Below are 23172 nucleotides of genomic sequence, written 5' to 3'. Positions count from 1 at the left end.
CCACCTGGGCACCAGCTCCTCAGGATGTCATCCCTTCACCATTTATAATAATAAAGGAATGGAAACTCTATCCTTGCTGACCCCACAAACCTGGGCACCAGCTCCTCAGGATGTCATCCCTGCACCATTTATAATAACAAAGGAATGATTTCATGATGATGACAGGAATGCAATTAAGACTGACACATACGAAGGATCACATGCCTTCATTCACATCAGATTCACCTTCATTATACATTCTAAACCTAAATTAAGATGTCAAGATAACATTAAGGCAACATTTGCAGYCTTGATGGAGGCAGCAGCAGAATGCTCATTCCTAGCACTTCAGTCCTGCTCTGTGGCAGAGCAATTGATGGAAGCAGTCTCATGACTGGCAAGGAACTGCCGGTTTGGGTAGTCGAGCACGTGATTGCTCAGGTCTAGTACCCAATAACTGATTCCAGAATCACAAATTCATTGCAAGTCAGCAGCTCTACTGGAAATCCACAACCACTGCTCCCCAAGACTATTCATGTTTCTGATCCTAAAAACACCAAAGGAGGAAAACCAGTTGGTACTCACAAGGAAATAACCAGCAACAGGAGCACCAGAGCAGCTCAATGCAGCCCTTACCTTAGAATTCAGCATGATTTCAGGAGCCCTGTACCAACGTGTGGCAACATACTCTGTCAAGAATCCTGTGTGATCATGATCGGGATCTGCAACGCGAGCCAATCCAAAGTCACAAATCTGGTTTTAAAGAAGTAATTAGAAAGAAAAAAAGCACATTAGACATTTGTTTCCAACACTATTACATTACTAATTCATCATTCCCCTATCAATGATGCAACACCTACAAACACAGAGATGGTAACCAATGTTTTTAGAAAAAAATTATTGTACARAAGTGAAGAAAAATGTTTTGGATTAATTACAAAGAGTTTCCAACTGCCACTCARGGGCCAGGAAGAATGAACACTTTAAGAAAAGAAGATATTCCTCGTGCACRGGTTATGTTCCACTATGGGCTTGCTTAACAGCACCTTTGGCACACAGGGAGTAAGATATACTGCTCCAACCCCCTAGAAATTCACCAGAAAACAAAAAGCAAGCAATTAAGACTTCCAAAAAACACAACTTGCTACCAACACATTTGTAACCAAATTCAAAATCTTATTTTACAAAAGCTACCATCATAGCTGCATCTTTGCAAGGGAAACAATGTATCCAATCACGAGATAATGGCGACYGGAGAGATTACAGTTGTTGAAGGAAGCATGAGCTTAAAAGAAAAAAAATCCCCCAAAAACTAAACACAAGCAAGAAAATATTTCTCAACCCTTCAACAGGAAAAGAATTTTATCTAATTATGAAAAGAAAAACAAATACTGATTTAGACTAGCAAGTTCAGCAAAAAGGAGAAGGTGTTTTTAGTTACGCTTTGSTACGGAGGTTCCATGGCTTTCAGAGCTATTTAATGTCTAGAGAGAAATTAAGAAAATTGAAAATGTGAAGACAGACTRTTGTAGAGCAGAGCAGCTGTTCCTTTCTTACCATCCCAAAGGGCAATGGCAAGACTGTTGAGTGGCACATTTGACATATTCACAAGCTTCTGCTGCCTCCAAACAAATACCAGTTTATGATTGCCCCACAAACTGTATTTCCATGAAAGAATACTCAGGAAAACCAGGCATCAAATGTAGGAGTGGCAAACAGCTGGGAAATTCCTCTGCTGCATATGCTTTRTAATATTTACTCTTAGACAGTTACTTGTGTACTTTGATTATATTAAAAATGTGAAGTGAAAATACATTGTAGTCAATAAAGTCAGTAATGGAAAACCCTTCTAAAACCACAGAAACCTCACTGTACCCTGGCAGATACTTCTTAATTTTCCTGTAGGGACAGCCTGTCAGTAAAATARCTGATAGATGAGTTAGGGAAGAAATACTTCAGCTGACTAAAAGCTACATCTGAAAGACAAGATTCAGCAGCTGTCTGTTACACAGAGCATCTGAAGAAAAGGCATTGATGAATGCTGTAAGCCAAGCTGCATGCCATTACTTTAGCTACATATTATTAAAAAAATAAATCCAACCCTCTGAATCCTTGGAAAACAACCCAAGAAGAACCTTTTTAAGCATGACAAGGTTCTCCCAGGCTACAGCAACAAAGCAGCTGCCTTGTGTGCAAGTAGCAGCTTACATAAAGAGACTCAGTACAAACAATCAGAAGAGCCTCCACTAAATACACAAATGAGGAAACCGTAGAGGACAGCTTAGAGACTTCAGAAAATAATTATGCAGCAGGCAAAACTGTTGTAATCTCTTCCTGCTAACCTCAGAAAAAAGATAGATAAGATTACAGATAAGGACACTTGTGCAGAATTTTAGTATTAYACAAAAGCAAAGTGCTAGGGTTTGTTACTATTGAAACGAAAGAAGACAGACACTCTCYGGTCCACAGTGAAAAGCAAGAAATTAATTACAGAAGGTGTCTCTGAATCTCTCAACTTAAGTAGAAAAATGTGCATGGGATGGAAAGGAAGAATAATGACAAAGAGAGCTCATTAAAATGACAAAAAGCTCCTGCTGACTGGACCAGAAACAGGTTAAGCAGAAAACCAGAAACACCATTAGTGAGAAAGACTTGAAGCAGCAAGTGAGAAAGGCTGAAGCAGCAAGGAAGAGGTTTTGGCTGCAGAGCTGACAGGRGTGATAGCAGAGTGAAAGGGACGCTGGAGATGCAGGGCTCTGCTGCAATTCCCAGGTGAGGGACRGGCACTGCTCTGGTTGTACCCAGGGAGRGCAGACAYTTCTCACCCTGYTGCAACAGGRCACACTTAMAGCAGCTGCCCTGCTGGGGTGGGGRATGAGGGGCAACTGTACAAATGATGATGGCTAGCACTCCAAGCTCCAGGAGTTGGTCTTTATGCTTCTCCATGTGACCAACAGCAACAAAACAGAAATAATCAGAGAACATAATAAATAATAGGCAAATTGGCATTCTGACTAAGTCGTAACAGAGAATAAAAAACTGCATAATGAAATTTACAGGTATGTCAGTCAGTGCTTCACACCTTGGAGRGACACACACAGATGCTACTGAGACAGAAGAAATTACTTCCCAGCTAAATAAATAAATAAATAATAAAAGAAATACCAGCATCCTATTTATATATTTTGCTTCCACTTCTTGAAAACAATGCTCCTGCAATCAGTATCAGGGACTGTTAGGTTTTTTCAAACAGAGATGGCTTAAAATTGGATGAAGCTATTGAGCAGATGGGAAGATTTCGGAGGATCATGTACACATGACCATTWACTAAGCAAATGAAATGACACCCAACAGTATTAATAATATACTGAARTATCTGCATTTGTATGGCTGAGTAGCCTGTGTCCCCATGTGTGTATTTGTATGAGAGGAAACAGAGAGGCTGCCATTAAGTTTGTTACTGATACGATGGAAGCTGAAACAGTTGCATCTCTAGCATAATTCATAAAATCCAGAAAGGAACACTAAATTCGAAGTTTTCCTTAAAAAGACCCTCTCCCTCATCACCTTCCTTTCACATCTGCTGCAGYAGAACAGCACAACTTACAATATAACTGCAGTGTGTTCATGCTTTAACTRAGGCAAAGGAGRARAAAGAGCTACACTRAAAATCAAAAGGTGRTTAGGAGCAACACAGTATTCAACAKTTGTACCACATCAGATCAAGCATTGTAAACTCTGCAATTTCACTCCATCAGTGGCCAGCAGCAAATTAACGATGCAYAGTATTATGTACATGATGTACTGCAAATACATGATGTACAGTAAAAGGGAACATGTTCCAATGCCTCTCTCATCTTCCATTTTGCCACCATGGGACTCTGAACCAGAAGCAGCACTCAATAGCTTTTTCTGCTAACTTGCTCGGTGTTTTTTAAAAAACTGCAATATCTACAGCACTGTGTGATACCAAATTTCACAGCTTAACAGTGCTGCAAGTAATCTTCACCAGCTCCTTTCCTCCCCCACTGCAGCCTTTTCTGTAGGTATGGACAGTGAACAAYTGCTCTCTATTCACCTTCCCTATGCCACTGACAATGTCATTGTACTCCACTGGATTCTTCTGTTCCTCGTGCAGAATCTTCCAGCAGAGGAGATCCAGGCTAAACAGCTCTTCCACATATGGAGAGCAGAACTTTGAAATCCTGGTCTCCCCATATCACAGGGGGAAGTGGGATAACTATGATCACACTCAAGACGCAAAAGCAATTGAAAGGTACAGAATGGCATGTTTTCTGTTTTATTCTCTATTTCTGTTCTAATTCTTCACACTTGGTTTGCTTTACTGAATGCCACTAAGCATTGAGCTGACATTTTCCAAGAATCATAACAGAATCATCCTTCTGTAGTATTAACAAGTACAGAGCCCATCACTGGAAATGCAAATTAGGAACATTCTCTCCCTAAGTAATTGCCATGCATTTAATCAGCACTGAATCTCACATGYGACTTTAGCTGCCCACTAATACAAAGTCCTTTTCCAACAACAAAACATTAACAGTGTAAACAGAGAAACCAAATCTTGAAACATACASAGTTTTGAGTTTACTTTTGAGGTAAACATGATGCTGCTTCAGATCAGTATTTTCACTCAGCCTTCAAAGAAGCTGTTTCCAAGTCAGCCTCCAGATGGAAACAGTGATGCACTCATTACAGCAGCCTAACAGAGATTCTTAGTCACTCAAATCTTGATAATTATTTTATGAAACCAAATAATGTTTTGGCAATCTTTCCAGGACAAAAATCACATTAATCCCCAGTAAAAATCCCACATTCATGGTTACAGCAATTTGTTTATGAAGACCATGGAAGGAAAATCTGTAAGAAATTTCAACTCACCTTGAGATCACATGTGGTGTTAAGCAGCAGATTTGAAGGTTTGAGGTCACGGTGAAGCACATTGGCTGAATGGATATATTTTAACCCTCTCAGAATCTGGTAAAGGAAATAACAAATATGGTCGTTGCTGAGGTGTTGAGTCTTTAAGAGCTTGTAAAGATCTGTCTCCATAAGATCTTGCACAATGTATCTGTGAAGCATTAGATGTAAGGCAGCAACAAAAACTTAAGAGTCTTGTCAAATAKCAACATACAGTACCCAATGAAACTTCTAGAACATTCTTTCTCTCTTATTGTCTGTTTGATGCCAATTATGAAACTTTATAGTTGATTCTTGCTACTGAAGCTTGGAATCCAATCAATCCTGTTACATGATGCAGCCCTCTACAGAATTAAGAGGTACCAGTATGTGACTCTCTCAAATTAATCCTGATAAACCACTGTTTCTTCATAGCAGAGCTTGTCTTTTACTGGAATCCTAATTTCATCTGATTCCTATCTTGCTTGCCAAGAAACAAAGAGTGGTTTTTTGGTTAATGAGTAATAAGCTTCCAAGATATTTGCTTGCAGTTGCATAAAAACATAAAGGTAGAAAGATCTCATCATTTATCATCAGTTTGCTCTACCATCACCCGACTTAAAAAATTCAGCTGCTTTTTTTGCTACTATATATATTTATTAAGCTACATTGAACACAACAATCCCTCTCTTACCAAAATTAAATTCCAATATATTCAGTCTGATGAGGTTATCCCCTAATATTAAAAGGAGGCTTTTTTCCTGCTTTGACAGGAATGAGTTATGTACAATTTTCTTCCCCCTTAATTCAAGAAAATTTCAGACAATGACAGCAGAGTCTGGCCATTTTACTTTCTCCTCAAAGCAGTCAGTTCTAACAGCAGCTCTATTAAGAGCAAATATGGTTTTAGAATTAAGTGACTAAACTCCATCTTCTCTACAATGTTGAGTTCTTTGCCTTGGAAGACAGAAATTAACTTTCTCTTTTCCTGGAAAAGAAAGAATAAAACTAGTATTCATCTGCATCAGATATTTATCTATAAACTGATCAAATACTATTAACTTCCCTTTTGATTTACAATAATAGAAGCCAACTTTTATTAAAATGTAGGAAGGCAGAGGATGAAGGGGAACAATCGAAAGAGAGAAGGTGGCAACCGTCACTAATGATGCCAAATAACACTTTGAAAGGATACACATCTTTCATCTGTTCAATAGTAGGAGCTCTGATAATGTCATTTATTCCAATAATATTCTCATGCCTGAAGCGCAAKAGGATCTTGATCTCTCTGAGAGTTCTCTGGCAGTATGTCTGATGCTCAAAGGGACTGATTTTCTTTATAGCAACTCGAACTTTGTTGACGTTGTCATAAGCAGAACTAGAAGAGAATAACATCAGTTACAAAGAATACTAAATTCATTCAATCCAGAAAGCAAGAACGTGAATCCAAATGAATATAGGGGTSRTGATTTGTTCAAATYTATTTYTGTCARATGAGGAGAGGTGACAGTGACACATGTCCCTCAGTTTGGTGGACTGACAAAGCTCTGTTGTTCTTTCACCAGCCTATTTGGRTCTCTACAACCATTGGCTTTCCCAGCTGACTTGGAGCCTGCTGATTCGTGGGTATCTGCCCAAAGGAAAAGGTATTTGTCTTCTTTGTGAACCTGTGCAACAAGCAAGTCTGAGGGTTTCTCCATAAGTGCAATCATCAGAAGTTTGAGAAGGTTCATCTCGAGTTAACCCGCTCACRTTGGGGTGCAGAAAAACCTTCAGAAATCATCTTTCAAGCAGCAGAATTGCACATGCTCTGTACAATTCCTGCAAGCAATACCTGTTGTCACAACCTTTCACTCCTTCATCAATCTACATTACCAGCACGCCCGTAACAGACATGGAGATAAAATTTGTGACAACACCTTTCCAAGTTCAATTCCAAAGATAACACGAGTTCAAGGAAAGAAAGATGTATTCAGGTACACACATGGAGCAGGAGCAGGCAACAGCACARTGAGGATCACAATGGTTGTACCCATGGTAAGGAACTCACTCCCTGCTACAYTTACAGCACTGTCATTCCAGGAGCTCAGAACTCCATTCCCAGCTACACCAATAAATAGGCTCAGGATTTCTGTTCCACATGCCTACGCATTCATGAAGAATATCAAGCTTGAGTCTAATTAAAAGTCTCAGCAAAATATACTCAATCTTCTAAAATCTGGGCTCAGGCTACTATTTACTAAAAAYGTTATGAATCCTCACAAGTTTTGTTTTCTTGTTTATAAGAACGACAAAGTATCTCATTATCATAACTTTTACTTGTACTAGAAGTATACAGTAATTTAATTAATTAGAATTTAGATCTGTGTATATRATTCTTGATTCTTGTGACTCAAGCRCATTACTGTGTTATTTGGAAATCAAAAAATAATCAAGCCTACATTCTATACATTTCTGGTAGCCCCAACTATTTAATATAAAAATACAGGCATACTACCCAAAGAGRCTTCACATCCCACTAATTTGCTAAAATTGAGTCCCAGAACTTTTCTTTGAAACTCTTTTAATTGGCCACACTGCTGAGATATACGGGTACCTGGTGACCAGGTAAAGCAGAATAAAATACAAAAATGCAATTAGAAAAGGAGACTTCAGAGGAATTCAAATGCAYGGCCACATCAAGGCTCTTCTACCACTAAGCAGAGGTGTGATGCAACAAGGTGTTTTTGAGATGGTACTACCACCACTGGATACAAAGGTGTTTAAAAATTTCTTATTTTCATTATTAAAATTGACACAATTCAGTCAGTTAGGGTCATCAGTAAGATCTTCATACAGCTGATGGACATGTAATGACATCCTTTTGTATGTAATTATATCATTTTTGCATGGTTTTCCCACAGAATCCCTTTGACCTGCCTGCATCCCTAACCCTGATCTGTGCCCACAAACTGCACCCTTTATTTGCCTCTAGAAACACTGAACTCGAATGCTCCATGGGGAGCTTTGAAATACCACATGCTGAGCAAGTATTCATTTCAACTGTTGCTATTGCATATGTATAGATAACACATTAGCAGTTCCTCAGTCCCAAAAYAGATAATAACCAAGTGCCATAACTGGAACTTGGCATCGCCTCCAACAGCACTTGGGCTCCAATAATTTTCTTAGCTCATCACCTGTGGTGTTTACAATAGGCCAGTGAGGTTGGTCACAAGCAGAAAATAAAACCAGAAATAACTCTGAAGCACTAACAACCTGGATTTGGGAAAGAAATGAAATAGTCCTGAGGGCCATTTCATCATTACAAACAAATCTCYTGTCCCCTCTTTTGTATTGACTTGAGCATTTTTTCTGCCACATTGCAGAATCTTATTTCCTTTCAAAGGACARGACAGCAGCAGCTATGCTGAGCACAAAAAGGCAAAATGCCAATACTTACCAATTGATGCTGCTTAAATAAAAACTCCTAGTCTCTTACAATATTTGATAAATCAGTTATTGCTTCTCAAGCAAAGGTTGGTTATTCATGGAAAATATGTATGTCTCCTTGTACAGATTAAATGAACTTAAATTCATCAATTAAATGTATCAGGATTTCCTCCCTTGTAGCTGTTACACTTAGAGTCCTTGAAGCATTTTCTTAGCAAATGGTTTATGCTGCTATTTAGAAAAGGTCGGATAATTTTGCTTTCTGATGGTTCAACTATAACACACATGATTCAGCAAGGAAACAAGCTCCGTATCTGGAGTAAAGATGCAACCAATTTCCTCTCCGAGATACCTTCCCATACAGCAATCTTCTGTTTGTGTCAGATCTCCCCACACTAACACAGCTAAGCTTTCAACTACCTCAGCTGAGGGGACCACAACTGAAACACTGTCTAGTTGAAACATTAAAAGGGACACTGGATATAATTCTGATGTCACATTCTTTGAAAGATGAGCCTTTCTGTATCTTGATTGAACATCTGAGGGATTATTTCAATTTCTATGAGCAAGAAGCTAATCATACAAGCAGTCAGGTACACTCGCTTATGCATAATATTTTAAATGTCATGCATAATACAGGTACACTGAGAATCTGTATTATCTAGTTAACACCATTTCACATTCTCAGCCACAACCCTCAAAGCACATACAGCTTTAAGCAAATTCTGTGACCCTTTAAAATGTTTTCTCTATTTGACACAYGCTATAGAAAACCGAAGTTACACATTAGACTGAATTTGAGTGGAACTGAAGAGTCATGCTACAACCAGATCCCAATTAGGCCTATGAAGTCACCTCAAAATACCTATTTTAGTACCCAGGAAACACCATAAACTAACAAACCCGGGTCTTTTGTAAGCCAGACTGAACCATTTCCCCAAGCTTTCCCTCCATCCGACCACTCATTACCTGCCACCAGCACCAGATTTCCCCTCTCATCTCCACAGCTCTGAAGAACTCTGCTGCTCATAGCGTGCATTTTAGTGTTTGCAAATGAAACCATTACAAAAATACAAATGCAGGCCTTGGCTGCAGCCTCCCTGCAGCCCCTGCTCCAGCTCATCACTGCGGGTTCATCTTGCAGCTTCCAGCCGCAGCTGGAATTACAGATCCAAAATACAACTCCTGATCAGCCCTGCTCCGCCTGCAGTCCGGCCCCCACAGCACATCCCAACTGCCTCCAGTGCATCCTAAATTTAGATTATTTGCATTCTGAGAGTGCTGTCCCAGTGTACACCATGTAAACTATTTGTTTAGGCTGTCAGCTTCTACTGAACCTTACAACAATTGGTGATATTTGCAMTGAAGCAGTTAACTGGGACATCTAAGGTCAGGAACTTTCTATTATCTTGACTTTTTTCCAGAGAAGATAAAAATCTGTAACTGGGAATAACAGTTCACATATTAACAACTTTTAGAGTGCCAGTTTATACCTTTAGTTTCTAATCGTTAAGCACATGTACAGATCTGTCCCATTATGATGAATCTAGTCACCAACACTTTTAATTTKCAGAAGGAAGGATTTACTTCCATCCCAAACAGTGCAGCCTCACAAACTGAAGCAACCATTCAACTGTGAGTGCTATTTATCTGTAATGTGATAAATTTAAATATAGATTTTGCAATTGCCCAACTCTAGGAGCCACAACATTATTCCTATTTCAAGYTGTGGTTACTAACCTGTGACAACCTGCAACAGCACCGTTGTTTAGGTATTTTTGCAACACCCTGTGAAAATCAATACAAGCTGCAGCAGTAGAGTTTATCATTCCTAATTTTAAGTATCTTGCAAATATATAACAAAGTTTTTACTAAGTAAAACATCACATGCAGCTGTACAAAACAAACAAATGAGTATTTATAACCCAAGAAGTTGCACCACATAACTTTAAAAGCCAGGTTTTATCCTTCTACTCTCTGGTACCAACTTCCTTTTTAAACAGAAGCCCAGGGTGGGGCTGTTTCCAGGAGCAGTGACCAGAAAGGCACCGCAGCCCTGAGCCCACAGCATAAGCTGCCTTCTCAAGCAGCTCTAGCAGTGCCCTCTCCCATTGACTCAAGCTTTTCACCGTGCACAYGTGGCCGAGTGCCAAAGCTCAGCCCCTTCAGCCTCCAATGCCTGCTGCATGTTCTTCCAGCCATTTCTATTCCTCGCATGTTTCATGTGGGGCAGAGCTGGAACAAGTGAGAGCACGCTGCAGCTGCCCGCAGGAAAGGAGCCAGCTCCTGGCAATCCCTGCATCCCACAGAGCGCTGCTCCTTCACACAACCGCTGAAAAACAACTGCCTGCTCCTCTGCACGCTGCCTGCAGGCTTCCCCCATCACGGGATGTTCTTCCAGCATTTCCAGGATTATTCCCCTCATGGCTGTTTCACAGGCTGCTCTCAATACACGCACACACACAAAATACACAATGCTACCGGCAAACATCCTGATTACAACTCTAAAGAAAAGACTGAAGTTTAAAATGGAATTTTTTATCAGTAGCTTCGTGTTGCTGTGGAAACAGGATTCCAAGGGCATATCCAGGGATAAGGATCTTTCTGAGACATTGGATAATTCTGCTTACMCTCAGAATAGGAAAAGCAAAAATAAATTCCCAGCAAGCAAGCTGATCTATKGAGATCTTTAATCTTTTCATTTAGTCTACATTTAGCTCAATCATGGACATTTCCACAACATGCTGACATTTATCAAGTTACAATGCAAATAGCTTAAACTTATTTTAAGACTGCTCTAAATAAAATAATGCAATATTATGACACAGTACCCTAACAGACTGTTCGGTACCACTTTTGGGAGTGGGGGAAGCTGAAGTGCAGATCTGCAGAGGGGACTGTGTTTTAGTCTTTTTTAAAATAATCAGATATTAACCCTTACAGATTCTTTGGGATAATTAGCTTCTTATTCTACATGATCAAACCACTGAGAGCAGCTACAGAGTATGATTTTCAATAAAAAGAAAAGACTGGAATGAAGATAAAAATAGTCACAGACTATTTGAGGACATTGAGTAATGTGTCATTTTTATACTCTTGAATGTATTTTTTGTAGCTGACTGTAAACACCTACGTTTACTAGAAATATTTGCTATTTCGTCCCATTTATTCATAATATTTTGAAGATAAATAAGTATTATTCAGTAAACCTTTTTTATTAGCACTGCTTTACAAAATCAGCACCTGGTTTTAGAAGGAACAGGTGACTACTCATATTGGAATATGTTCACTGTGTTTTAAGAAACCTCAGTTTATGAACAGACAAGCCATGTCTCACTCAAGAGTTTTCATTCTGATTTCTCAGCTTTCTCTAGAAGAGCTTCTGAATAACAAAGGATCTYTCAGGTTTGTCAGCTGTGAATTCAGGAAATAAATTAAAAGGGGCATCTTAATACACTTCTACTTTTCTCCATTAAAGATTTAGTTTTACAGGCTAACTCCTAACATGTAGGAATGCCAGCAATCCATGAAAATGGAGAATTACCTCACTATTTGGTTCAAAAAACAACAAATTCAAAACCCCTCAGCCTTGAGGCCCTAGTTGCTTTTCAAGAACCTAAAAGATTATAACTTTAACAGGAGCACCATGTACTTCCTTCATTCTACTCTGAGGGCAGAAGTCAAATGAGTTATAATTCAGGACTTTTGAACTATCTATTGGYATGCTACAAACACTCCCCATTGATTATTATTACCTTCTCAGTCTTTGGGAAACATCCATAAGCACTAACAGCTTATAAAGAAAAAAGAAGCCCAAACCCTTGAATTCAACCACAAGATACTTCAGAGTAAGCTTGGCTAAAAGATCTGCTGTGACACACAGCTCCCCACTGAMAGCCACTGACAATGGCTCCCCACTTTGCTGCTACAAAAATGGCAGCAGGAGACTATACAGGAGATATGATCCAATTTGCAGCAGCATAAATCTGGCCTTACCTGAAAACTCCTAATTAAATGTTATTTGAAAACCTTTGGGTTGATTTGATGCTTTTAAGGTAGTTTTTAACTTCTCAAGATTGTYGTATCAATGGATAGGTTACTATCCTGATAGTAACCTACATACTAATCCCAATGCTTTGGGATTTTTAAACCTTTTATCATGACTCCTCTGCAAAGTAACTTTGTCATACAAAGTCCTCATGTTCTTTACGTATTTATATAAATACACACACACACACACATTATATATATACACTTCTAACCCTTTTTATCTGCTGCTCATCACCAAATAATCACTGCTAAGGCTTTGGTTTGTTTTTYATTATAGAAGATACCTAGACAAACTATTTTTGTTTGGTATTTCTTTCAAAATTGATTTATTTTCTTTTCCAACAAGAGAGAAGAGAAATGTAATTTCTAAATCAGTACCCCAAGTCCATAGCAAGGGGCCCATGCGACACCATCATGCTTTAAGTCAGCCTCTGAGGCTTACTGGGTCAAACTGGAACAGCATTGCCTTCACCTCTACCACCTACTGCTGCTTCAGTCATCTTCCTCTTAACATTCCAAATCAATCCTGATAGTAAAGCTTCCTGCTGCAATWACGCCAACTCCTTCCTCCCATGACAAAGGTGAATAATTACTCAGAAGTGATTTTACTCGGATCTGATCTACTACAGGTTATTGTCCTTCACACCACAAATTCATAAGACACTTTCATAATCTCCTAAGGAGATTTGCTTCCACGTACCTGCTCAAATAATTCTATTTGAAACTGGTGAGACAGTGGCACAGGCTTCCCAGAGAAGTTTAGATGCCCCATCCCTGGAAGTGTTCCARGGCAGGCTGGACAGGGCTTGGAGCAATCTGCTCTGGTGGAAGGTGTCCCTGCAGGGGGGTTGGGCCTACCTGATCTYAATGTCCCTTCCAACTYAAACCATTCTAAGGTATAATAGGCTACAAAGGCAYAATTTTATTTTTCAGAATTTGAAGGATCCTTGCAAAAGTCAATTTTAAGCTATTTTCCATGCATATAATAGTTACTTAATAGTATAATTCTTTAAAWCACTCCTACTATTTTGAAAACAAATAGCTAGTCATGCAAAATGGAGTCTGTTAAATTAATTACTTTTGCCAGAAGCTCAGTCAATTCATAATCCTGGGTGTGGCAGACCAGATGATTTGTGTTTTGTTAGCACTTACTAAACAGAACTATGAAGAGCAGCAGTTCTAGAACTACATACTGGCATTAGAAAAATATTGGCTATTTCACCCAAGGTTCTGTACTGTTTAGCTRAAGATGTTATTTAATTTCAGCAGTATTTTGATTAATCTTAATTGTCTGACCAAAAAAAAATCCATTCTTTCAATCTCTTCTAATATGTATTTTTCCTTCCAGACCATTAGCTGTGAAACACTGTGACTTCAAACCACTATGTATGCCTACTCRGTTTTATGCCACTTCAGTTCAAGTTAATCTTCAGAAAATAGAAAACTCTTATATCTCACTTTATCTGCTTCTTTCCTTYCCACTTCCCTTCCCTATTTTAGAGGTTTACTGGTTCTCCACTGCCAGTATTTCCTCTGATAGCATTGATGCCAAATTTAACAAACTYCACTGCTATGTTTAAAGGCCCTTTGGCTATCTGTGAAATAAACMCTTCATTCCAAAGGCACCCATTGCTTTTGATAAAATATGAGATTATTAAATACCATTATCTTTCTTCTCTCTATCTAAATTCCTGTGGGAATGAATTTTAGGCTGAAATTGTAAGAGCCCGACAACATGAGACAMCTTAAGGTCTCACTGCATTCAAAGGAGTGGTTGTGGTTCACTCTCCCTTTCATGCCTGACATCCCTGCCCTTTCTCACTTTTTTGGTTGGAGCAGTGCCCTTTTCTTGTGTCAGTTCAGAGAACTGAAGCAGCTCAAAGTTGAAGCAGGAACAGTAAAGAAGCTGTTTCCTGCACAGTCCTATTCCCTTCCTGTGTCAGCACCAGCACTCACAGAGCTTTGTGTCCATCATTTCAGTGTCCATCATTTCATTATCACTTTTAAATTCTACTTTTTATGAAGTAACTCTTCAGCTAAAGCAGCTTTCCAAGCTGGAAGTCACTCCAGTTCTGCCGGCCCCAGCACAAAAACGGAGGAAGGAATGAGAGCAGAGGCACGGAGGGAAAAGCTGCCCCTGCAGCAGCAGCACAGCCCAAGACTAGCACAGCTCAGCCCTGGAAAACTCAGCTCGGGTGTCTGGGCCGGCCAGGAGAACTCAGCCACCACACAGCCTGTGAAGGGCCAACCTCCTTCCACTGTGCCCAGGGCTTCTCAAGGGGCAACAAAAAAATACCCAGACAGCAAAGGACAGGTCAGTAATGTTATCACTGTTACTCCAGAGCCTGGAAAACAACCACCACACCCCCAAGCAGCAAAGCAGGAACCACAAATGCGTGCAGGAAATATCTCCCCTTTCCTAGAGAGAAGGGAGAGCACCACCAGAGAGTCATGAGTGGTGACGGGATTAACAAATCCTTCAGTGTGGCTTAGTCTTTTGTCTGCCAAGGTTCTAATTTGACTTATATCCCAGATATCCCTCCTAAAATCAGCTTATTTAATTGATTCCACATCATATAAATAGCTTATTTAATTGATTCCACACCACATAAATCTTCAGAAGAGATAGTTCACAGCATTTCATTCCAACAGAAAGCAGAACAAAATCATCCATGTATACTCAAAAGCAGAGATTCTCCTAAATCTGATGTAGAAACATCAGTACAAAATTAAAACTATCCCAAAGCACTGATGAAAACAAGGTCATTGCTATTGTCCGCTCTGCCACGGTTAGTTCAGTATTCCACTCGCAAAACAAAATGTAACAACTAGCACTGAAAGTGCATCTCACCACTAGCATARGTTACTTCCCTTCATATCAGATTACAAGGTACTTTCTGCATGTTTTGTCCACCTTTCTAACAAGACATGCCAACAGTAAACCCTCAGCATATTCACAGCTTGGTGTTTTGTTCAGAGAAGGTATCAGCATTAAGACGTGTTGGCTACTGTAGCTGAAAGGAAGCTATTTTGCAATTTTGAAACACTTAAAAAAATCCAATATAAAAGTCAACCTGAATGTCATTTGGGATACTTTGCAACAACCAAATCCCAATAAAATTCCGGAGTGAAGCATTTTGGGGAGTATTGATTTGAAGTGCTCAAATGACCTTAAATTTTACTCAAGACACATCAGCAGTATTTGGTGGAGCAATCTGCCTTCCTTATGAACAAGCAAGAAGTAAGGTACTGCAGTGGCAGCTGCTAATTTTAAGAGAAACTGCAAAATGAAGTAATTGCACATTATAAACTGTAAGCCTAATTGCGAGTTGCTGGTACTTAAAACATATGYACAACACAGACGAATTACTTTCCACCATGTAACAAAACCTCTCATTTGCATCCTAATCACCACAGAGAATTTCAGTATTTTATGAAAATTCTCATAAAATACAAAAGAAGAACTTCCAAGAGAAGAGATTTTCCCTTAAGAGAACTTAGGTGGTTTTTGATCTGCGAAACCAGATGGACAGTAAAAACATGTGCATAACTCTGCTAAAGCTGGACTGTCATGAAGATTCTGCCCAAATCTAGCAGAAATATATTTCTATCACAGCCTTTCTACAAGACATATATAAAGCACAAGCACAGCACAAGGCCAGTCTGCCTGGAGGCTGTTGGGACACCAGGAGGCTCCCGGAGCAGAAGGGGCTGAGGGGACCCAAAGCTGTCCCTGCGCTGGCTCTCCTCCTCAGCGGAAACGGGTGGAGACAGGAATGCTTGTGAAACAGAAACCACTCCTGCACCCGATGGAGCTGCCAAAGTATTTACTAAAAACTCATCAAATAACCCCATCTGAATCAGTGCCATTTATTATGATTTGGATCTTACTAATCTACCTGCTCAAAGCTGACAACAAAGGGTATTTGGCTTTTCATGCATCTTGCAAAAAGGTAAGTTTGAGAATAGCATCTTYATATACCCAAAAGTTGTACTAAAGCAAAGGAAAACAAGCTGCCTTCTGAAAAGGAGATTTCACCCACAAGCAACCACTGTCTTTAATAACTGTCTACCAATTAACAGAATGTAGAATTTACACAGATAAATCACCTGAAATTAACTATACTGCTGGATTTCACATTATTACTATTTTTACTTACAACACAACAACATAGAATTTATATTTCTGAATATATTTACAGCTCCATTCACTTCATTTGAGTGATCTGGAAATCAAAATCAAATACAACTGAAATCACTTATTAAAATGTTTCTTTGAGATTTTTTCCAGACATTATTTTAGAAGTTTCTAAAACACTTCACTTTAAATGAAAGCATTCTCCAAATTACCAGAACAACATCCAATTTCATCCTTGAGCATCCATGGGCTGCATTACATGCACAGCCAACAGGTCAAGGGAACTGATTCCTGCTGTGAGGGCACATCTGGAATTCTGAATCCAGTTTTCCTCCCTTCCAGTACTGGACCAAATCTAGCAGAAAACCATTAGGGCTGAAGGATGTGACAGAAAAGAAATTGAAGAAACTGGCTTTGTTTAGGCTAGGAGGGGAAAAAAGGGTGGTGGTGGAAAACATCCGACTGCTCTTTAAAGTTACATTAAGGGGGATCACAGAAAAGTGATCCAGACTTCTCAGAGGCAAAGTACAAAGGACAAGAGGGGATGGTCCCAAGCTGCAGCAAGGCAAAATCTCCTGTTTTTAAGGGTAAAAGTTTCACTGGACAATTGGTTTAACACTAAAACCGGAAGCTGCTCATTGATACTGYAGAATCTCCATTCCTGGAGATTTTGGAAATACTGAGTGGACATGTTGAGCAACTTGGTCTAATTTTGACATCAGCTGTGCTTTGAGTAGGAGGTTGGACCACATGACCTCAGAAAATCCTTCTCAATCTACATTATGCTGTGAAATATTCCATAGCAAGATGTCATAAAATATTTTCATTAAATACCAAATCGATCAGTTATTTTCATTTCTGGACCACAGCTGAAAACTGTGACAAAGCATCAACAGAAAATGCATTTAAAAAATTACTATGTTGGCAAAGTACTAGTTTTCAACACAAGCTGAGCTCTACACCTACTCAGTTGGTAAAGCACCAACTCTTCTGTGGGCTGCAGCTCCCCACCCCTGAACAGGAGTCACTGAACTAACAGAGCCTGGTGTCCTACAAATACACATTTCTGGTCTCAGGAGTAACAATAAATCCATCTGTGAAACTGGGGCATGTCATGTCTCCTTGGGGAGTCTGATTTCTCACATGTGACCTGGTACAATCTCTTCCCCAGTGGAGCAGCGTGTAGGATCTCTCCACACCAGCAAAATAACTATTTTTGCAAAACTTGCAGAATAACATTCCATCTTTTAACACTTCTACCATCTGTCAAACTTGATGGAAGGCAGGCAACAGGTACTAGAATCATATGCAAGGGTATGGGAGATGGACTGATGCAGCCACACACAGATGCTGTGAACATATAAACCTTATTTCCTTAATAAAGCATGCTTCAAAGAAAACCSACAAATTATCTCTGTTTCCATGGGATGGATCATGCTGTGCTGAGAAAATGTCTATTTATTTATAAAATGCAAGAGTTCATGAGTTGCACTCTTCAGCTAAGTCAGGATCCCATTGCTTTGAGCTGACAGTAGAAGTTGCTACCTCTCATCTTCCATAAAGCTGGAAGACAGCTCTGACACAGAGCGAAYGGCTGCTGCCTGTTCCTGCTGCACAGCTTGTGAGGGACCACCTGTCCATCACCGGGGAGAGCAGGAAAAGCAGCTCTAAYTGCTCCTTTGGGTTCCCACGCCAGGTTAGGCAAGTGCTGGAAGCTTGAGTGACTGAAGGGAAGTGCTTCTATCTGCCTTCTCCCCAGAAGGAAGGAGCTGATAACTAGCCACCAATTACCCTCCCTAATTCCCTGCTCTGATCCTTGCACTGGGGAGGGTTGGCTAACTTGTGTCAGCTCTCTGTTCTCCTTATCATACAGACAGAACATGTTAATTACCARGTACTGACACCCATACTCAACCTGGGCTCCCTAAAAGCACATGCAAACAGGTACAGAAATCCCTTCACTGGCTCTATCATTAAAGGGCTCTCTTCCTCTCTGGATCAAGGTAAGAGTTACCAGAACAAAAACAACAGGCTGTTTCTGATCACTGCCACTGAGCAGCCCACCCCAGCCCACCAGCATGAYCTTCACAGAGGATGCAAAAGTTACCTTTTTATGTAACTCGAAAGAAACTGTTACGAAACCATCAATCCCATTCAAGTTTCCATGTTTTAATATAAGTATCTGTGCCTTGCAGATCATTCTATTCCTGATTTCTTTCTGGTTTTAGTTTCTTTATTAATATGCTTCTCTTTATTTTAAATTATCAATGCTCTAAAAGTAGGGCTGTTCCAAGAGACAGTAGAGAGAAGTGTAAAGAATCTCTGCAAAATGTTTTAAACCTTCTTTTCAATATTACTTTAACATTTCTCTATTGATTACCTGAACTTCCAATACATTCTACCACAGCGCGTAAGTAACACAAAGATCTCTCTGTAACAAGTCAAATTCAGAGCAAAAAATACAAGATTTGGGCTTGAAGATTATTTYCTTCTAACTGCATTCATCTGCATTCAACTGCTTATTTATAAGCAGTTAYAAGCAGCACTAATATTACTTCACATTTACTTAAGACTGATGACAAAAACAACTTCCAAAAACGAKGATAAAAATGAGAACACCCCTATCACATTTCCATTCACCATTTCTTTCCAAAAYGACTACTTGTTTTTTTACTGTCCAATTATCATCCTTGCCAAATTACCACTGACCAACTGGATGAAGAACAAGTCACGATGGAAATTTAAAGCTCAGCTCTATCATGTTTCCATTACTGTTCCAGTGTGTTTGAAGTATGGCTTAACAGCTTGCTTTAAAAAATACTACTAATTATAATAAAAWCAAGCCCAAACTAGGGGAGAAAGAAACAATCTCAAAAACTTTACCCAGTTTGTTGCGTCTAAAAGACTTGGTCTAAGAGTGGGTTCCATCTGACTCTGCTGTTGATAACCCCTTATCACTGAATGAAAGGGAAAGCCACTTTAGGAACTTCACACAAACCCCCCTCAAAACAACTAACAATTCTTAAGTGAAAGTAGAAGGGAAGAAACAATAAACACAACATTTACATATATTTGGATAAATTAACTCAGAGTAACAAACATGATGTATGACTAAGTAATTGCTCAAAGAATGTCCTGCAGTCCTAGGAAGTGCTGAGGATCTTGGCTCAAACTTTGCCCTGTGCTCACTCCCTAGTTTCACATGCAGAATTCTTTTTTGTTTCACACTGAAACAAAAACAGGTTAGAAAGGGACGCTGACAAGGATCCACCTCCTACCACTTCTCCCTCTGGACAGGAGTAAGGCACAAGCCTGTATCACAGGCTGAATATTTTTGGCAGAGTTGAGCTGGAGGACATTAGGATGGGTTTGGYCTGATAATGTGCCTTTTCTGCTTACAAAGTGAGAAAGAGCAACCACAACACAGCAGTATATATAATGCTCTGCTGAGTTTATTTTTACTCAAAACCTGATTATGTAAAAAAAAAGACTGCACTAGGGAAAATAGTTAAATGCCTTTAAGGGTTTTCAGATCCATTCGCATAGTCTCTTCAGCCAACATCTTCCTCTTATTTCCTGTACTGGTATTTTATGTTGCGATCAATATTTCTCAAACGTTATCCTCTCTGCTGCAAAATCAAAATGGAAGACTGACTAYAACAGCACTATCCTAAGAATACTTCATTTGCCCTTTCACTCRTATAATCAAAAGCATTTTATTGTTTTGAAATCACTATTCCAATAATGTAGAGACATAAGAATTAGGATAAAAACAAGAAAGTGAAGGATTTTAAGAGTTAAAAGACACTAGTTTGCCCTAAAATAAGCCTTATGGCACAGTGCACTTTTAAATAACCATCATCTCTGAGGAGGTCCACATTTGCTGTCTCAAACAAAACCATCAGGGCCTGCTTTGCTTTCCTTTATTAAAGTGTGCGAATTTAAATAGATTTTGCAGTTGCAGGAAACATCTCCATATGCACACTCACAGCTTGCCCTCTACCCTCCCCCCCGAGGGAGAAGCTTCTGCAGATCCTCACTGCATTAGCAACCAGAGCAAAACACGAAACAYAGAGCATTAAACTGCACAACCTGCATGGCTGTGATTGATAAGTAATCGCATTTCATCGCAGTCACTACAATACAGCACAGTTGCTATGGCATTAACTACAACAAGTGCATCCAACACTTCCCTGACCGAGCACACGGTATAAACTGAGACTTTGTTCCCTGCCGTTTCACACCCGAGGAACAAGAGCAATAATTAAGTGCTCAAAATATATAAAGTGGCATTTTATATTAATAATTTTAGAGTAGAAAATACAGGAGCAAAGTGCATCTTTCAACTTAACTGGAGATTTGGAATTTTTGGTTAGTAATTTTGTACAGCAGACACAAGGTATCAGAAGTTTTCAAATAAAAGATAACCTTTTGGATTTGGAGAGGAAAGTTTTCAGTGTAGAATTTCACCACACACCACTTGGAGGGGCAGAAGTGGCCCCATTTCCCCTGTATCTGCTCACTGGCACAGGGATGCCAAAAAAGGGCATCAACTGCCATCGTGCTGCTCCTTGCAGTCCCTGATCTGTGGTGAAATATTTTAGCTTTTCACTTTGCTTGTGAAACACAGTTTTTAAAACCCCGTTGATGTGAACCAAACTGCATCCAGCACACGCCCTGGCAGAGCTATACCCCAGGCCCTTTGGAAACCTGACYGTGAGCGCAAACCATGCAGCCACTACTGAGATTATTTGCACCCATTTCCCAGCTCTGGCTCAGATGATAAAATAACCATAATAAAATACAGCCTGTACCAGAAGCTACATCAACAAGTTTTGGACTGGATATATCGCTGTGATTTCCAACACTAAAACAATAACAAGGATATTTTTACACTGTAAACAAGATTTCTGATTTACACTTTGAAGGTTCTTCCCATAGCAAAAAAAAAAAAGGTGAAGGCGACTAGACAAAACTGTGAGAGAGAGGCTCATCTCCCAACTAAGCTCGGGCCTAGATGAAAGCTCCCACCCTGAAACACACAATGACTTCACCCTGACAAGCCAGCACAATTCAGTGACTATGTGCAAAAACCTACAGCTATAAAAATCTGTAACGCACAGCTGAAGGCTGTGAGTTGCCCTCGCGAAGAAATGTGCTGCTTTACAAAAGATTCATCATCAGAGAGAGAAATTAATGCTGATAAAGCTTTCATGAAGTCACAGCCTGTAAGTCTCATTTAGTACCTCTGGTCAAAAACCATACTGAAGAAACAGCAGTGTCAGAAGAAAGTTGATAAAACAGTAACAAAAAAGCATTTTTCATCTGCATCCCTTAAGTAGTTTCAAAAGTAAGGGGTTTTTTTAACTAATATAAGGGGTTTTACTAACGGAAGACAGAATATGAAATCCTAAGCAAGGTCACTGAGCATGCCAGGTTTATAACACAGTAATTAGATACACATATCACAGAGCATCACCCCAGCTCATTGAGATTGCTCAAAAAATCCATCTTGCACTCTTAAACCAGTTAGTTCACGTTTTTTGTAGTTTGTTCACCTCGCTCTTTAAGAGCGATGTTACCCGCAGCAAATACACACGATCTCTTTTTAGTGAGACTTTTTATAGAGTCTTTTTATAAAGACTCCAAGTCTTTATAAAACAATATAATCTAGAGCTAGAACGGCTGAAGAGAACTTTCACCTGCAAACGCTAACGCAGGCACTAATCCGGCCAGCTCTGCAGCACAGACAGCACGTCCTGTGCAAAGTCAGGCAGCGGCAGCAACTCCTGTGCTCAGATTCACCTCTTTTATCCCCCGCGACCTCGGGCTGCTGCAGCCAGGTGAGCCCTCGCAGGGCACAGGGAGAGACACGGGGCTGCCAGCAGGATTTACTACCTTCCCCCCCTTCCTGAACGTCTGCAGTCGCACTACGGAGAGGGAGGAAATAACGAGAGCGACCAAGTGCAGAGGCAGGAGATATTAAAGAAAATAAACTCAGGAGCGAAACGAAACGAGACGCTCAGCTGCACCCACCGACGGAGGGATTGGGGGGTTGCAGGGAGGGAGGGGAAAGAAGGGTGATGCCGGAGGGACAACCTCGGGAACACGGAGGGAGAGGCAGAGCTGAGGAGAGCGAGGCAGAGCTGCTCCCCCTCCCCGAGGGCAAGGGCGGGCCGGGCCCGCGGCCGGSCAAGGCGGCGGGAGGGAGGGAGGGAAGGGAGGAGGGAGTTGTCCGGGGCAAGGGCGCTGCCCCGGCGGCCGCACTCACCACACCATGCCGTAGGCCCCCTCGCCGATGTAGGAGAGGTTGGTGTAGCGCGGCCCCACGTCGAACACTTGTCCCCGCACCATCTCCGGGCCGCCGGCGCTGGCGGAGCCGCCCGCAGCCCCGGCCCCCGACACCGCCGCCATGTTGTCCGTGCCGGGAACCGCGGTGCCTGCGTGCGGGGGGGCGGAGGCGGGAGAGCAGGGGGGCGAGGAGGAGGATGCGGGAAGGAGGAGAGAGGAGGAGGAGGAGAAGGGAGGAAGAGACACCGCCCGCTCCGGCCGCTCCGCCGGTCCCGGCCCGTCGGCCCCTTCAGCGCCGAACCCGCCGCGGCCGCTCTGAGGAGGCGCCGCCGGCCGCGCGCGCGCGCATCGCCCGGCCCGGGAGG

The 23172-nt window shown here is 40.8% G+C and overlaps 1 protein-coding gene across 1 annotated transcript in view; it reads right to left on the bottom strand.

Moving 5' to 3' along the window:
• MAPK1 (mitogen-activated protein kinase 1) overlaps positions 1–23166 on the bottom strand; it is a 33648-nt gene extending 10482 nt beyond the window's left edge. Inside the window, exons 1-4 of the mRNA XM_057369032.1 lie at positions 22788–23166; positions 6092–6274; positions 4879–5068; positions 616–732 (exon numbers count right to left, since the gene is read on the bottom strand). Coding sequence (XP_057225015.1) covers positions 616–732; positions 4879–5068; positions 6092–6274; positions 22788–22930 — 633 coding nt within the window. The 5' untranslated portion in view covers positions 22931–23166. The remainder of the gene's footprint in view (positions 1–615; positions 733–4878; positions 5069–6091; positions 6275–22787) is intronic.
• Between the last annotated feature and the right edge of the window lie 6 nt (positions 23167–23172).

Source organism: Malurus melanocephalus, unplaced genomic scaffold (genome assembly GCF_030028575.1).
Source record: "Malurus melanocephalus ecotype Western Australia unplaced genomic scaffold, MMel_1.1 scaffold_102, whole genome shotgun sequence".
Lineage (NCBI taxonomy): Eukaryota > Metazoa > Chordata > Aves > Passeriformes > Maluridae > Malurus > Malurus melanocephalus.
Note: the sequence above shows the minus strand (reverse complement) of the source record. Positions and strands in the feature narration are given on the sequence as shown.